The 16496-nt window shown below is 31.0% G+C and overlaps 3 protein-coding genes across 4 annotated transcripts; all 3 read left to right on the top strand.

Annotated features, from left to right (window-relative positions):
• Positions 1–6312: 6312 nt before the first annotated feature.
• On the top strand, positions 6313–7501 carry LOC120273125. The gene is made up of 4 exons (XM_039279772.1): positions 6313–6395; positions 6480–6791; positions 6897–6984; positions 7061–7501. Exons 1-4 carry the CDS (start codon positions 6313–6315, stop codon positions 7499–7501), a joined length of 924 nt encoding a protein of 307 aa, XP_039135706.1.
• Positions 7502–8005: 504 nt separating this feature from the next.
• Positions 8006–10585, top strand: LOC120274079. 2 transcript variants are annotated; one of them, XM_039280831.1, is made up of 6 exons: positions 8006–8100; positions 8290–8623; positions 8732–8849; positions 8940–9227; positions 9323–9424; positions 9739–10585. In XM_039280831.1, the coding sequence occupies exons 3-6, from the start codon at positions 8832–8834 to the stop codon at positions 10276–10278; spliced, it is 948 nt and encodes a 315-aa protein (XP_039136765.1). In that variant the 5' UTR covers positions 8006–8100; positions 8290–8623; positions 8732–8831; the 3' UTR covers positions 10279–10585. The 2 variants fall into 2 exon arrangements, with proteins under 2 accessions (XP_039136765.1, XP_039136766.1); XM_039280832.1 differs by having other exon boundaries at positions 8007–8100; positions 8964–9227.
• A 3476-nt stretch (positions 10586–14061) lies between these two features.
• LOC120273939 (protein IRON-RELATED TRANSCRIPTION FACTOR 2-like) lies at positions 14062–15456 on the top strand. The gene is made up of 3 exons (XM_039280690.1): positions 14062–14404; positions 14496–14852; positions 14976–15456. The coding sequence occupies exons 1-3, from the start codon at positions 14099–14101 to the stop codon at positions 15084–15086; spliced, it is 774 nt and encodes a 257-aa protein (XP_039136624.1). The 5' UTR covers positions 14062–14098; the 3' UTR covers positions 15087–15456.
• Positions 15457–16496: the final 1040 nt, after the last annotated feature.

Genomic DNA, 16496 nt, shown 5'->3' with positions numbered 1-16496 from the left:
GTGTGAAATTTCCGCATGCCCATGGATTTGTATTGCGAGCTCATCCAGAGAAGGCACAGGGGCGTGCGACTGCCCCTGTGAATGACCATGCGAATATCGCATGCCCGTGGGTAATTTCTGCACGGGCGTGTAATTTCCTGCAGAGTTTGTCAAATTATCCCGAGAGCGTACAGGGGCGTGAACTCGCTCCTGTGGGCAACCCTGTGAAAATCACACGGGCGTGGGTAATTTCCGCACGCCAGTGCGAATCTCTGCAGAGGAGCTCTCGCCATCCCGAGAAGACACAGTGGCCTGTGCTTACCTCTGTGAATTGAGCTTGTGAATGGCCACGCCCGTGCGTAATTGTCGCACGGGCGTGCGAAACACTAAGGGGATTTTCTCGGATGTCCAGAGTAGTCATAGGGGCGTGCATCTGCCCCTATTGGTCGGGCGCATGGGCGTGCGTAATTTCTCTCTTTTTTTTAATTAAAAATATTAGAAACCATTTTGAAACTCATCTCCTCTTATTCTGGAACTAGAGAATTTCCTGGTTCTAACCTAAAACATCACATTATTAAAAAAATTCTATAAATAAATAAAAATATTTAAGAAAAATGGTCAATTTAGTTGTTTAATTAATGATAAATGTTAAAATTGACAAATTTATTTGTTCACGGGCAAATTAATAATAACAAACACCATCCCTATAATAAAAAAGTTTTAGTTCATTTCTCTCTCATATACAAACTCGAGTATTTGAGTACTCTCTTTGATCCAACATAATGATCTAGAATTTGTGCCTTGTCCACAATTATTAAACAGCAACAATAATAATAACTCTTATATTCAAGATGATTACTTCTGACTTTTTAATTTATTATTTTGAAAATTCAATTAATATAAAAATCGCATGATTATATGAGAAAAATATTTGACATTTACATGCATTTGACTTAATTAAATATCTTTGTTAATGGGTAAGATTAGCCATAAAAGTAATAAATGATGTAGATCAACCAAACCAATTATATATTAGGAAAATGTTCATGTCATATTCAAGGTCATAAAATTATAGAAAAAATCATTTTTATCCGAACTGGCTTAACTCCGTTTGATATTTGTGTGACATTATATAATGATATGACAATAATTTTCCCCTAATCCTCAATTTTATCATATGGATTTGAACATGATTTAAGCCATTTTAAATGAAGACTATATATTTTATTAATTTTACATAAAAGTTTTTGAGATGTGATTAATTTGTAAACAAAATTTCTTTCAAATCCCTGAACAGCCGAAATTATTTTACCATGCATGGCTTCTTTTGGATTTGATGTTCTTCGGTAATAAATTAATTATATGTTTAAAGTTTTATAATTAAAATGCTCTTAATAATTTTCCTTCCAAAACTAAATATCTTATTTTGCCAACCAAAAAATATATATATATTCTTGTTCATCATGTCAATAATTTTTATATTTGTATTTTCAAAATATTTAATAAGATCTATGCATTAATTTGGTGTATTTTCATTTATATTTTCACTATCAAAATGTTGAATATGATTAGATATTCACATATAGTTTGAAATGTAATCATTATTTTATATACTCATTCCAACATGAAATATATTATAATTTTAAAATAGGCATTTGATGCCAATATGGAAAATTCAGATGAGCTTTATTGGATGTATTATCATCCTCTTTCACCTTAAATTTCATATCAATTGAAAAAAATCAATTAAATAATCATATATTTCCGGTTGTATGTCAAATAGCAGTTATTATATTGAATATTTTTTAAAAATATGAGAGCGAAAATGAGAAAAGATAAAATAATATTAAACACTTTAAAAACATATACATAGAAAGAAATATTGAGTAAATTTAAAATATATTGAACAAATTAAAATTCATTCTATAATTTTTTTTTAATTGGATTTCCTGTCATACAAAAGGAATCAAACTATCCTCATTTTGTCAGTATAAAAATTATCAAATTATACATTAACAACCATGGCATACTGTTGTTCTGTTATTTTCAGTGAGACGCTTAAAAGGATGCGATTTAGAGTTGATAGTGTGGACCATCACGCATCAGTCAAACTGACATCTAATATCCCTGCCACTTCAAAGATATGTACATGGTCATAAGCTATCATAGGCAGTCAAAATTTAACATCAATCTCCATCAACTATTTATAGTGGATGTAATAATGCCAAAAAGAAGATGCAATGTCAAATGAGAGATACTGTAACCCCTATAATTGGCTCACGCTTTATATCCCGATCTTACAACGCAAGCACCAGCTTTCGCGACGTCCAAAAATCCAAGTAGAATTCAGAATGAAAATGGACATAAGAGAGGCCGTCAACCAAAAGCGTTGTGGCTTTATGTCATGAACGAAGGGCTCATAATCGTCGAAATTGCTCGAACGTCACTGGTCCCAAAGTAGTATGCCATAATGTTTATTAAATTATTTTTATAATATATGTAATTGTTTTTAGTTCATTCAAAAATATCAAGTGAGTTTGGTTTAGTTATGGGAGTAATTTTTACATGTGAATTTTTTTTAAATATTTAAAATTTTATTATGTTGAAAAAAATATTAAAAATTATTTATTTAAATTATTAACAAAATTTAGGGTTATAATTAGTGAAAGTAAAAAAATAACATAGTAGAAATGAGAAAAAAATAAGTTATAAGAAAAAAAATTAATGAAAAATTATAAGGGTTTGAATGTAAAATGTTTTTTTAATTTAAAAAAACTATCGGGACCCATGATTCTTAAAAAAATAAAAAAATTTAATATTAAAAAAATAACGGCCCCTCTGTTTTTTTAAAAAATTAAATTTAAATATTAAAAAATTACAGATGGGACCCGATCTGTTTAAAAAAATAATAAAAAAATATAAAATACGCATTTCCGTAAATAATTACGAAAATACGCATTTAAAAAAATTATTTAAAAATAAACAATATTTTAATAAATTAGCCGAAAAGTGTTGGTCCTTCATTTTTCAATATTTGGCTATAAAATAATAGCAAGGGTACTTTCATGGCAAATACTCAAATGACATTTGAAGTTTATATAATTTCTCAATTATTTCTATGCAACTTGCTAATATTAAAGAAACAAAGCTGATGGAATCATGAGGGAAATTTTAAAGAGGTCCACATTTTCCATACAGTGTTGCTTTGGAAAGGAATGAACCATGATAAAACATACCCTCTCCATTGTTAAATATAAATAGTTTTGAGAAAAGAATTTTTTTCAAAAAAATTACTCATTTATAATAACAAAATAATATTTATTTATTTTGTTTAACTTTTTCAAATATTTATTAAATAGGTCCCAAAATTATTTTTAAAGAAAAATTTAAAAAAAATGATAAGTTTAAAAACTATATTCAATATTTAAAAGATAAAAAATAGAAATCGAAATTGACTAGAAAATCGGTCTGTTTAAGACTGGTTCAAGTAAAAAAGAATAATTAGATAAAATAGAACTTCAAATTTTTATTATCACATTTAATGCAATCACTCTTATGTAGAATATACGTCAAAATATATATGCATAAAAAAAAACCCCAATTCTCTCACTAAGCTAGGGCACTTTCACCAACTCCCAAAACACTGAACAAGGCGTTGTCATTGCTTAATAAACAAACTGCAAGCAGAGATATATGCTACTCTATAATGGAAAGAGATCAAGAGGAAACTCATTGAAAATGTCACCACCATCCAAAAGCTTACAAACAATTGAACCGACTAAAAGTATTTGATCATCATTTATTTATTTATTTATTTATTTATTTTATTTCATTTGTGTGAGACTAAATTGTTGATAGCCCAAGCTTAAGTCACATCATTAATTGAATTGGTAAATTTAAATAATGGAAAATTTATTGTCTTATCTAATGAGCTTAGAGAATGATTGAATAAAATAGTGGCCAAGTTGCTAATGTTGCAAAGATGACAAAAGAAAGAAATAAATATGGGTGCTCAAGTTATGAATGGTAGGAATGTGGTGTTCACATGTGGGACGCTTGTGAGCAAGGAGTTTGCACGTGTTGGCAAGCGCAAGGCTAGTGCTCATTGTGGAGAGCACTGAGCCTTTGCATTGCAAGGTAATTTCTCTCTTTTTTTTAATTAAAAATATTAGAAACCATTTTGAAACTCATCACCTCTTATTCTGGAACTAGGGAATTTCCTGGTTCTAACCTAAAACATCACATTATTAAAAAAATTCTATAAATAAATAAAAATATTTGAGAAAAATTGGTCAATTTAGTTGTTTAATTAATGATAAATGTTAAAATTGACAAATTTATTTGTTCACGGGCAAATTAATAATAACAAACACCATCCCTATAATAAAAAAGTTTTAGTTCATTTCTCTCTCAAATACAAACTCGAGTATTTGAGTACTCTCTTTGATCCAACATAATGATCTAGAATTTGTGCCTTGTCCACAATTATTAAACAGCAACAATAATAATAACTCTTATATTCAAGATGATTACTTCTGACTTTTTAATTTATTATTTTGAAAATTCAATTAATATAAAAATCACATGATTATATGAGAAAAATATTTGACATTTACAAGCATTTGACTTAATTAAATATCTTTGTTAATGGGTAAGATTAACCAAAAAAGTAATAAATGATGTAGATCAGCCAAACCAATTATATATTAGGAAAATGTTCATGTCATATTCAAGGTCATAAAATTATAGAAAAAATCATTTTTATCCGAACTGGCTTAACTCCGTTTGATATTTGTGTGACATTATATAATGATATGACAATAATTTTCCCCTAATCCTCAATTTTATCATATGGATTTGAACATGATTTAAGCCATTTTAAATGAAGACTATATATTTTATTAATTTTACATAAAAGTTTTTGAGATGTGATTAATTTGTAAACAAAATTTCTTTCAAATCCCTGAACAGCCGAAATCATTTTACCATGCATGGCTTCTTTTGGATTTGATGTTCTTCGGTAATAAATTAATTATATGTTTAAAGTTTTATAATTTAAATGCTCTTAATAATTTTCCTTCCAAAACTAAATATCTTATTTTGCCAACCAAAAAAAATATATATATTCTTGTTCATCATGTCAATAATTTTTATATTTGTATTTTCAAAATATTTAATAAGATCTATGCATTAATTTGGTGTATTTTCATTTATATTTTCACTATCAAAATGTTGAATATGATTAGATATTCACATATAGTTTGAAATGTAATCATTATTTTATATACTCATTCCAACATGAAATATATTATAATTTTTAAAATAGGTATTTGATGCCAATATAGAAAATTCAGATGAGCTTTATTGGATGTATTATCATCCTCTTTCACCTTAAATTTCATATCAATTGAGAAATATCAATTAAATAATCATATATTTGCGGTTGTATGTCAAATAGCAGTTATTATATTGAATATTTTTTAAAAATATGAGAGCAAAAATGAGAAAAGATAAAATAATATTAAACACTTTAAAAACATATACATAGAAAGAAATATTGAGTAAATTTAAAATATATTGAACAAATTAAAATTGATTCTATAATTTTTTTTTTTAATTGGATTTCCTGTCATACAAAAGGAATCAAACTATCCTCATTTTGTCTGTATAAAAATTATCAAATTAAACATTAACAACCATGGCATACTGTTGTTCTGTTATTTCCAGTGAGATGCTTGAAAGGATGTGATTTAGAGTTGATAGTGTGGACCATCACGCATTAGTCAAATTGACATCTAATATCCCTGCCACTTCAAATATATGTACATGAATCATAAGCTATCATAGGAAGTCTAAATTTTCCATCAATCTCCATCAACTATTTATAGTGGCTGTAATAATGCCAAAAAGAAGATGCAATGGAAGCAGATAGCAACTTATTAAGGGATCTCCAATAATCAATACCAAGATAAATAATAAAAAATGATTCATTGTATGTTGTATTTGTATGCGTTTCTGGTATGTCGTCAATGAATGAACAATCTTCTAGAGTAGAAAATTAAATGCTACGTACCTCTGACTACCATGTTAATTGTACGCTATATATATAAGTCTGTTTTTGGCTTATTTAGTTCTTTTATTTTTTAAAAAAAAATTTAATATATTTGTTGTAGATAATTTTTGTATTCAATTTTTATCCTGATAGAGTGGGTAAATTTTTTAGTAGGACACTAAACTTTGACTCATTTTCACTTTGACCACCGAACTTCAATTTCTATTAATTTGGTCACTCAACTGTAATTTTATTTCAACCGGTAATAAATCAAGGATTCTATGGAGCATCTCATTGTTCATTTGCCTTATGAGGCTAGAATTGGAGGTCCTGTTCAATATAGATGGATGTTTCCCTTTGAGAGGTAACAAAAGTTGCAATCTAACTTTATTGAATTTAAGATAATTTTGTTTAGTTTATGTGATGTTTTTTATCCTTGTACTTGTAGGTTTCTTTATGATTTGAAAAAAACATTGAAGAATAAGGCACATGTTGAGGGTTCAATTTGTCAAGCTTATATTGCACAAGAAATCAATATTTTTGCAGAACATTATTTTGAACCTCATATATCATGTAAAAGGAGGAGACCTCCACGAAATGATGAGGGGGTAAATGATGCTGCCTTTGAACCTTTCTCTATATTTAATTACATAGGTCGAAGTCAAGGTCGTCCAAAGATTAGATGGCTTTCTGAAAATAAGTTACGTGTAGCACATACTTATATATTGCGAAATTGTCCAGAAGTGCAACCATATTACAAGTAAGTTATATGATCAATTATTAGAATAATCAATTTTACAATCTATAAAATATATAACTTCAATATTTTTTTAAAAATTTTTCATGTTTAAATGTGCATTCAAAGGATATTTGTCAACTACCTACAAGGGAATCCTGTTGATGCCATCGATAAGGCCATTGATAAGCATTTTGCAAAGTGGTTTGAAAATTTTGTAAGTAATCATTTTAATATCTTGAAATTGTATTAAGAGAATGACAAAATATCTCATATTCAATTTTTGGGTTTAGGTGGCAAATGAGGTCAATCAAGTCATTGATCCTCTCTTGCAAAGCCTTGCTTGGGGTCCATCTATGAAGGCAACAACTTGGCCGGGATACTTCATCAATGGTTATAACTTTCATACTATCGTCCATAGCATGGAGAAAGCCACCATGAACAGTGGCATATGTGTACAAGGGTCCAATGTTGAGGATACATGCACTGATTTCTATGGTTTATTGCAGGATGTAGTCCAACTTGAGTACCATGGAAATAGATGGAACCGTATTGTCCTCTTCGAGTGTACATGGTTTGATCCAATAAATGGCACCAAGGTTCATCCTCTATATAATTTGGTTGATGTTAATCGGAAAAAAATGTATCCAAAGTATGATCCATTTGTATTAGCGCAACAAGCCATTCAAGTGAACTATATTGAGTACCCGAGCATGAAAAAGGGACAAGGTTGATTGGTTAGCTGTGTGCAAGACAAAAGCTAGGAGAATGGTTGAAGCAAGTTGGCCGGGAAAAGACAGCACCGCATATCAAATGGAGGAAATTACATCAAATCCAGTTGTCAGTATTTTACAAGAGATTCCTTCTTTGGTTGATCTACAAGGCATACAACAATTTGTTGACTTATCTGAAGGGTTGCAAGATATTTTAGAAAGTGAAACTGAGGAAGATGAAGAAGATGAAGAGGCAGACAATGAATATGAAGAAACTGATGATGATGATGATGATGATGATGATGATGATGATGATGATGATGATGATTTGGGAGAACATGACTTTTAACTAATTACTAAATATCTTCTTGTGTTTTTTCTCTTTTTTTTTTTATAGGAACTTTGTATTTCTATGTTGTTTCTAGTTTTTTACGGATGTGTGTGGTGATAGATATATGTCTCATTTATGATCATGTTTTTCTTCTACCTTTCCAATTAAGTTATTCTCATTGTAATTTTTTTTTCTTATCATTTATATTCACCCAAGTTTTCTTGTTGTTTGGACAGATTGTTTAGTTGAAGTGGGATGACTCATTATCCAGACTATAGCTCTATATTAGGTTTGACTAGGTTTTTTTAAGCATTGATCTTTTTGGTTAGCTTATTGTCTTATTGTAATAATGTTGGTTGAATTATTTGTATAATATATTGGTAGTATGAAGCATCTTTCCTTTTTCATTTAGCTTTTTAATTTGAGTGAAATTTGTTTCCATGCTTTTACAACTTATATTTAATGTTCTCTATTATAGGTCGGGGTGGATCAACATTGAGACATGGTGGTCGATCTATATCAGGCCGAGGTCGATCAACCGCAAGTATTCGTCAGAAGTCTGTTAGCTCCAAATTAGTCTCCAATAACTCACCAGAATTAGGAATGCCTCCATGTATACATCCAAATATTCAAGCACCATAAGTGAGCCCTTCAATTACACAATCTCCTCAAACTTCACAGCCTCCGCTAACTCCACATGCCGAGGCATCTACCCATGTCTCTGAGGGCCAACATGAGGCAACAGAGGATCAATCCAATGAATCTAATAGCACTGGACCCCCTTGGTTTATTACTCCTGATAGTGTAGTTATGTAAGTAGATTTTATTTTTTAAAAATTTTATTTTGTATATATAAATTCCTCAAGAAAAGTTCCTAAATTTTATAATTAAATGTTTATTAATTTGACTTGTTTTTTCAGAGATTACGAAGTTAAAAAAGCAATACATGATTTGGTCCAAGGCCACTACAAAGAACCATGGACCGGATGGGGAAAAGTGCCTAGAGATGTGCGACAGAGAATGTTCACAACTTTTAGGGTAAATATCATTTAATTAATAATATTGTTTTACTATTAAAAAAATATTAACGTAGTTAATCTTTCTTTCTTTCTTTCTTTCTTTCTTTAGGGTATTTACACATGGGAGTCGCAGCATGAGTCTATGATATTATGTCATTTCAACCATGAGGCGAGTGAGTGGTTGAAAAAACATTTGTACCTTGCTCGCACTCTTTACAAGGCTCCACTTGAGTGGATGACCCCTTCGGTTTGGGAGAGTTTGCAAAAATATTGGGGGTCGGAAGAGTTCAAGAAAATAAGTGAGCAAAACAAAAAGAACAGGGCAGTAAATGGAAGTTCTTCGATTGTAATCTATCGTGGTGGATCTGTCAGCACTGCTATACACCGCCTCAGGCTTGTAATGTCCATATTCTATGTAATTGTTATTATTATTATTATTATTATTTATGATTTATTTAACTCTTTAAATTTTTTATTATGCTATTTTTTCAGATTGAAGAATTGGGTAGGGAACCGACACCGAAAGAATGTTTCATCCGCACTCATGGGAAGAAGGATGGCACTCTCGAGGGTGAGCGTGCTACACAAATTGTTGTAAGTATACTATAATTTCCTCAAGAAGTTAATTTTTTTCATCAATTTGTTAAATTAGTGGCTTTTTAGTAATAGTTTCATCAATTTATTTGCAAGCAATTACATTGATTGTTCAATCAAGGATTTTGTTTTTGTGAAGGCTATATCCATATATATTTTTTTAAACATTGCAATCTCTCACAATATAAGCTTATTTATTTATTTGCATCAATTATTTGGTTTGTTATATATATAGATATATTACTTTCATAGGTTACTTTAGACATTTATATAATATTTTTTTATTATTTGGATCTAATTTTTTATGGATGCAGGAACAATTTGATAAAGCCCTTGCAGATAAGCGTGATCAAGGGGAAGATGAAAATTCTATCAACCAAAATGAATTGTGGGACCGCATTGCTATCGGAAGTCGTAATAGAGTGTTAGGAAAGGGTAATATAAGTAGGCAAATGTCTTCAATCAATTACAAGCCACGTTCAGGGCCTTCTCAATCAAGTGGACAACTATATGACCAAATTAATGAGTTACAGGCAGAGCTTGCTAAAACCCAAGCTAAGCACAATGCAATGCTTGCCGAGCATGATACGATGCGAGCCGAACATGATGCAATGCGGATTGAGTGGGCTCGTCGTGAGTCATTTGAAATGTCATTGCTTGCAGCACTTAGGTTGAAGGGCATTGACCTCTCCGATATGCATGTTGCTACTCTCACGCGATCTATCCCTAGAGCACCAACAGTGGAGGCGCAATCGCATGTTGATGAGCACTCTCCAACGAGAAAAAGGCCTCGCACCACACTCGTTGCCGACAACACTCTTGATGGCCTGAATGATAAAGAGGATATATGTTAAAGCTTACTTTGAGTTTTATCTTGTTGATGTTGTTGGTGTAGAAGTTAATTTTTTTTCAATTGGCTGATAAAGAAGATGAAGCAACAATTCAAGCCATAGTTCACTTAAATTTATTTAGCAACAATTCATTCTAATGTTTTCAAATTTTTTTGTTGAAGGTAAAGGTCATGAATTGTCATTCAGTGTATTTTACATTAGCCTTCTTTGTTTGAACAGGATGGAAGGAAAAAATTACGCCATGCACAAAGAAACCTCCATCTTTTGTTGAAACCAGAATTATCAAGCATATGTGGAACTTTGAGGCTTCCGGTACTCGTTTTCCCTGTATGTTGACATTGTAAGCTAGAGTAAGGTCAAATTATATATGTTTGTTGCTTTTGCTCTTTATGTAGGTGGATGTCAAGTGTCTGGCTGAAAAGCTTCTTGAATATGTCATGAATAACCACCTCGTTGTTCGAGATCCTGAGACTATTCTGTAAGCATTGAAAATATAGCTGGTTAGAATTACTCATCTGAATTTTTTCTTCATGCTGAAATGGGATGTTTAATTTTTTTATTAATCTTTTTCGGAAAATATGGCCTTGCTACTTTGCATCACCAACTGATTTTTCTTTCTCCAGAACCTCCATTTTACATAAGTTCACTTTGCACACACTTTGGGTTTGCTATGTTTATGATGACTTTCTGACATTCACACATATAAACATACATCTGATTTGTCTGCTTTATGATAGTTTCTTTTGAATACAACCGGGTGTGAATATACACACACATCAGATTTGTTGTTAATGATGGTTTCTTTGAATACACCCAGGTGTGAACATATATACACACACATGCATCATATTTGTTGTTTATCATGGTTTTCTTGAATGCATAGATGGGGGTCGATATATATATGCACACATGCATCGGGATTTTGTATTTGGGATGGTTTACTTGAGAAGCTGAGCAGGGCTCGCGGTTTATCTCAGATATATAAATACATTAGGATTGCTATATTTATGATGTTCCGTGCCTTTGAACACACTCAAGCTTTAGGTTTGCCATATTTTTAATATTTTTCTTGAATTCAAACAATCGCAGCTTTTTATATTCATTAATTTTTTTCAAAGACACCATTTTGTTATATTTATGATGTTTTTCCTTAAATTTTTACACACTCATACACACACATAGTTTTTTTCTATATTATTTCTCTTTTTGAATGTGTATTTTTCAAAGTGCTTGGAAACTAAGAGTACTATATCATTACCTTCAAAGAGCTCCAATTGGAGCTCCATGGCAACAAATTTATCTCGCTTTGCTAGGAAGCGTAAGAAGATATATGTTGAGTTTTTTTAGTTGGCTCCTATCAAGTTGTCTATAAGGTGAAGCTCTTAAATATTGAAGATGCTATTCCATTTGCGCTAGAAACTATTAGAGTACAATGTGTGTTTCCTGGTGAAGGAAGTAAATTCTGATACAATCTCTTCTTTCTTCAATTATTCTACTCGATCTAACTTAAGGTTTTCCATGTTAAAGCTTTTCAAGCAATCCATGGATGGTGAGGAATGAAACTCGTGCAGGAATGTAAACTTTTTATCCGCGTAAGTGGTGCAACTTTTTCATGTACAACTGAAAAATTTATTGCAAAAGTTATTGTTTCTTTTTATTATATAATTTACTATAATTTACTCACGTGATTGTTATTTTGGCTTATAGTTTGAATTTAACTCGGCATCAAAATTACTCGAATGACCCTTTTTGGTTTCGAAATGACATTGAAATAATGCATCGTCCCTAGTTCACTAGCAAATCATAGCCTTAATCCTTCACTTGAACCTCGGAGCTTTTGACTTGCAATTAGAGTTAGGATGATGTAACGGTGCAATTTTTTTTCTTTTATTAAAGTGAAGATATCCTATACTAAGTCTCAGTAATGTAGTCTTCACAAGCAAATATATGCTTCAAAGCAAGCACAACCTGCGTTATGGGTGTATTTGGTTAAAATTAAGACATCTTATATTCTCCATAACTTGAAACTTCATAAATCTGATCTCTTATTTCTAAATTTGTTAGGTTGAAGACAACACTAAGTACTTGCAATCTGGTCCTCCTTTTCTCATTCTTCTTCATCCTGCTTTGGGTCCACTTTGGGAGATTACTCGACAGAAGGTATTTGCTCAATCTACTATACATGGCTGATTGTCAAATTTTGCCATTGTGATGTCTTATAATTTTTGTTCTTTTTATATTAATCCTATTTGGACCTTTGTGTGTTTTTTTTTCTATCCTCAGATAAGATTAAGAAAAGGACATACAACTAATGTTATCGGGATCTTGTTTGTTCCCTCAAAGCAACAAGGCCGCAATACTCGAGTTTTAATGTTGCATGTGGAATGGAGTTTTTAATGTTGTTTTTGATACTGAGTGTTTGTATAATTATACTACATGATTTCCAATGTATATATAGGGCATCTATATGTATTGTTAATTCAATAGGATGATTTTTGTTTGGTAATTCAAAATTTTTAACTAGTGCAATTAAAAAAAATTAAATTAAATTAATTTCATATAAATTATTTTTTTCACAGATTAAACAAAAGCGTGCCGAAAACTGTACCAAAAAAGTTTTATTAAAAACTGTGCCAAATACCGTGAAAAAAAGTATAGTATATAAAATCAATAAAACAGTGCCAAAATAGTGCCAAATGTAGAATCAAAGTCCGTGCCAAATATTGATGGCAATGGTTGGCACAATAGTAAAAAACCGTGCCCAAAATAGTGACAAAGTTCGGCACGATATTAAAAAAACGGTGCCAAAATGTATTTGTCACTAGTGCTATAGGCATAGTTAATTTTTGGTGCCAGATACAGTACCAAAATTAGTTTGGCACGGTTTTTAATCCTATTTCCGTGCCAATTTTACCGTGCCGATTTATAATTTTTCTTGTAGTGGGATTTCAATCCCTAATTGATTACATGGATGTTTAAAAATCTAAGTTAGTCCTCCCATTGACACATTATTAAGTCTATTAGAGGTGGCCACATCATCGGAAAAAGAGCCACATTATTTATTTAGAGGTTGAAATCTCTTGATTTACTACCAAGTGAAATGAAATTAAAATTGGATAATCAAATTGATACAAATTGAAGTTCAGTGATCAAAGTAAAAATAAGTCAAAGTTTAGTGATTTACTAAACAGTTTAGCCCTAATAGAGACCTGTTCATAATATTATTTTACTTGATATTGCTATCTCATAAATTAGATTAAGAATTCAATATTATGTAAAAAATAATGATAAATTTATGTTGCCATATGACCATCCACTTAAGCCCTAAATTTAAACTTGATTAAAAATATAAATAAAAAAATATATCTCGACTTTTTTTTACAATAGGCAACAACTGTCTTTTACTTAAGAGTTTGCCAAGAGCCAAGTAGATACTATATTTTTAATATTTTAAAACCCTGTATATAACTGTTGCAATTCTATACACCCTTTACCCGTATACATATCAAAAACAAAATTCTGGACAAACATAATTGATATTTCTTTCCCAATTATTTTATGTTGATTGGATAACATCCTTTTCGAAGAGCATAAGCGATAGATATTAAATTTTTATTTTATGCCCACAGTGATGTCATTAACTAATCTGATTGATATTAAATATTTAGTTAATCAATTTTAGTTGTCATATTGTCTGATAATACATAAAATAGACTAACTGAGCTAACTGGTTGCATAATTTATCAGCGATCAATATCTGTATATATATATACACATTCTAGTAGGCATGCTTCAAGCTTGAAACAAACCAAACTTTTCCACCATGGTGGCTCTTTTTTCTCACCAGCCTTCATCAACCCTTGGGTTGCAATTAGAAGAAGCCATGATCCAAGAGCTCCGTTGGAATTGCCCAGTACTAAGTTTCCCTTCAAAAGAACAAGAAGCATCATACAATTTCCATCAAGATCTTGACTATGATGACTTGAGTTTCCCAATCAGTCCTTCAAGCCATGACCTTTCAAACATGACAAAGAAGCTAAGCCACAATGCTTATGAGCGAGATCGAAGAAAAAAGCTAAACGATCTCTACTCATCCCTCAGGTCCCTACTTCCTGAGACAGAACAAAATGTATACTCTCTAGTTTTAATATATTTGGGAGGAGACAATTTTTTTAAATTTCTGCTCAATATGTTTGTAATGATTTAAAGTTATTACCCAGAAAAAACTAAGCATCCCGTGCACGATATCGCGTGTTGTGAAGTACATACCAGAGCTGCAAAGACAAGTGCAAAGGCTTTCCAAGAAGAAGGAGGAGATGGCATTAAACAAATCAAGGGAAAGGAGAAATGTTAATGTTATCTCACGTAGTGAAGGCGCAATCCATCCGATCATTTCTGCAACTTGTCTTAATAACAAACAAGTCATGATGCAGATATGTGTCTTCAACAAACAAATCAGTAGAATTCCTCTTTCCAAAGTACTCAGGGTTTTAGAAGTTCAAGGCCTTCAGCTCATTGATGGCTCAACATTCACCACCAAGAACTCGGATCAAACCTTTTATAGTCTCCATCTCCAGGTCATCATATATATATATATATATATATGTATATATGTATATATATGAATACACATATCTTCTGTGTTTGATAGTTCTTGATTTATAATTGATATGCTTATAAATTCTTAATCTGTTCAACAGGCAAAGGAAACAATCAACATGGATTTCCACCTCTTTTGTGACCGTCTTGTTACAGCTATCAAGGATCAATCTAGTTTCGCTTCATCAAATGCATGTAATGGAGGAACCTAAATTTCAGAAGTGATGTTTCAGATATATTTTGTGTTTTATATTTTATATATGTGATTAGATTAAGTAAAGTTGAGTTGTTGTTGTTGGTATAGATTATATTACTAAGAAGGTAATCCAAACGGTGGAGTTGAGCAACTAAACCCTAGATAGGTGGAACGTGTTTGACACGTGACTCCACATGCAGGCCATGCTTCCTCTTCTGCTAGCCATGCAGTGGCCTTTACGAGTATTCTATGTTTAAGCCATGTGGACTTGTGTCGTTATTGTTATTTTATTTTAATTTTTTTTTCATTTGTATGTATCACAAATGTCTTAAAGCTAAGTGCTTAATTGTTCTGTTTGTATTCCATAGGAGTTTAAATAGAATTAAATAGGCTATAAATTTTTTTGTTCTTTATTTTATCTGCAAGTACTTGTGACCTGTTGGAAAATAATTCTAAGTTACCAAAATAATAGTCAAAGCTCTTTTTCAGTCGTTCTCTCAACTAAAACCCTAGAGCCATCGGCACAACACGCTTTCCAGAGAAAAGAATTTTTTTCAAAAAATTACTCATTTATAATAACAAAATAATATTTATTTATTTTTTTTAACATTTTCAAATATTTATTAAATAGGTCCCAAAATTATTTTTAAAGAAAAAATTAAAAAAATGATAAGTTTAAAAACTATATTCAATATTTAAAAGATAAAAAATAGAAATCGAAAAATTGACTAGAAAATCGGTCTGTTTAAGACTGGTTCAAGTAAAAAAGAATAATTAGATAAAATAGAACTTCAAATTTTTATTATCACATTTAATGCAATCACTCTTATGTAGAATATACGTCAAAATATATATGCATAAAAAAAAACCCAATTCTCTCACTAAGCTAGGGCACTTTCACCAACTCCCAAAACACTGAACAAGGCGTTGTCATTGCTTAATAAACAAACTGCAAGCAGAGATATATGCTACTCTATAATGGAAAGAGATCAAGAGGAAACTCATTGAAAATGTCACCACCATCCAAAAGCTTACCAACAATTGAACCGACTAAAAGTATTTGATCATCATTTATTTATTTATTTATTTTATTTCATTTGTGTGAGACTAAATTGTTGATAGCCCAAGCTTAAGTCACATCATTAATTGAATTGGTAAATTTAAATAATGGAAAATTTATTGTCTTATCTAATGAGCTTAGAGAATGATTGAATAAAATAGTGGCCAAGTTGCTAATGTTGCAAAGATGACAAAAGAAAGAAATAAATATGGGTGCTCAAGTTATGAATGGTAGGAATGTGGTGTTCACATGTGGGACGCTTGTGAGCAAGGAGTTTGCACGTGTTGGCAAGCGCAAGGCTAGTGCTCATTGTGGAGAGCACTGAGCCTTTGCATTGCAAGGTAATTTCTCTCTTTTTTTAATTAA

The sequence above is a fragment of the Dioscorea cayenensis genome, chromosome 12 (genome assembly GCF_009730915.1).
Source record: "Dioscorea cayenensis subsp. rotundata cultivar TDr96_F1 chromosome 12, TDr96_F1_v2_PseudoChromosome.rev07_lg8_w22 25.fasta, whole genome shotgun sequence".
NCBI lineage: Eukaryota > Viridiplantae > Streptophyta > Magnoliopsida > Dioscoreales > Dioscoreaceae > Dioscorea > Dioscorea cayenensis.
This window is presented reverse-complemented; position numbering and strand designations above follow the sequence as displayed.

What these genes read in the sequence shown, in the direction of transcription:
- LOC120273125 (XM_039279772.1), top strand. Translation starts at nt 6,313, where the DNA reads ATGGAGCATCTCATTGTTCATTTGCCTTATGAGGCTAGAATTGGAGGT. An exon ending in TGGATGTTTCCCTTTGAGAG is followed by an intron (nt 6,396 to 6,479) that starts GTAACAAAAGTT and finishes TTGTACTTGTAG; the next exon opens with GTTTCTTTATGATTTGAAAA. An exon ending in CAAAGTGGTTTGAAAATTTT is followed by an intron (nt 6,985 to 7,060) that starts GTAAGTAATCAT and finishes TTTTGGGTTTAG; the next exon opens with GTGGCAAATGAGGTCAATCA.
- LOC120274079 (XM_039280831.1), top strand. An exon ending in CTATACACCGCCTCAGGCTT is followed by an intron (nt 9,228 to 9,322) that starts GTAATGTCCATA and finishes CTATTTTTTCAG; the next exon opens with ATTGAAGAATTGGGTAGGGA. An exon ending in AGCGTGCTACACAAATTGTT is followed by an intron (nt 9,425 to 9,738) that starts GTAAGTATACTA and finishes TTATGGATGCAG; the next exon opens with GAACAATTTGATAAAGCCCT.
- LOC120273939 (XM_039280690.1), top strand. Translation starts at nt 14,099, where the DNA reads ATGGTGGCTCTTTTTTCTCACCAGCCTTCATCAACCCTTGGGTTGCAA. An exon ending in TTCCTGAGACAGAACAAAAT is followed by an intron (nt 14,405 to 14,495) that starts GTATACTCTCTA and finishes GTTATTACCCAG; the next exon opens with AAAAAACTAAGCATCCCGTG. An exon ending in TTTATAGTCTCCATCTCCAG is followed by an intron (nt 14,853 to 14,975) that starts GTCATCATATAT and finishes TCTGTTCAACAG; the next exon opens with GCAAAGGAAACAATCAACAT.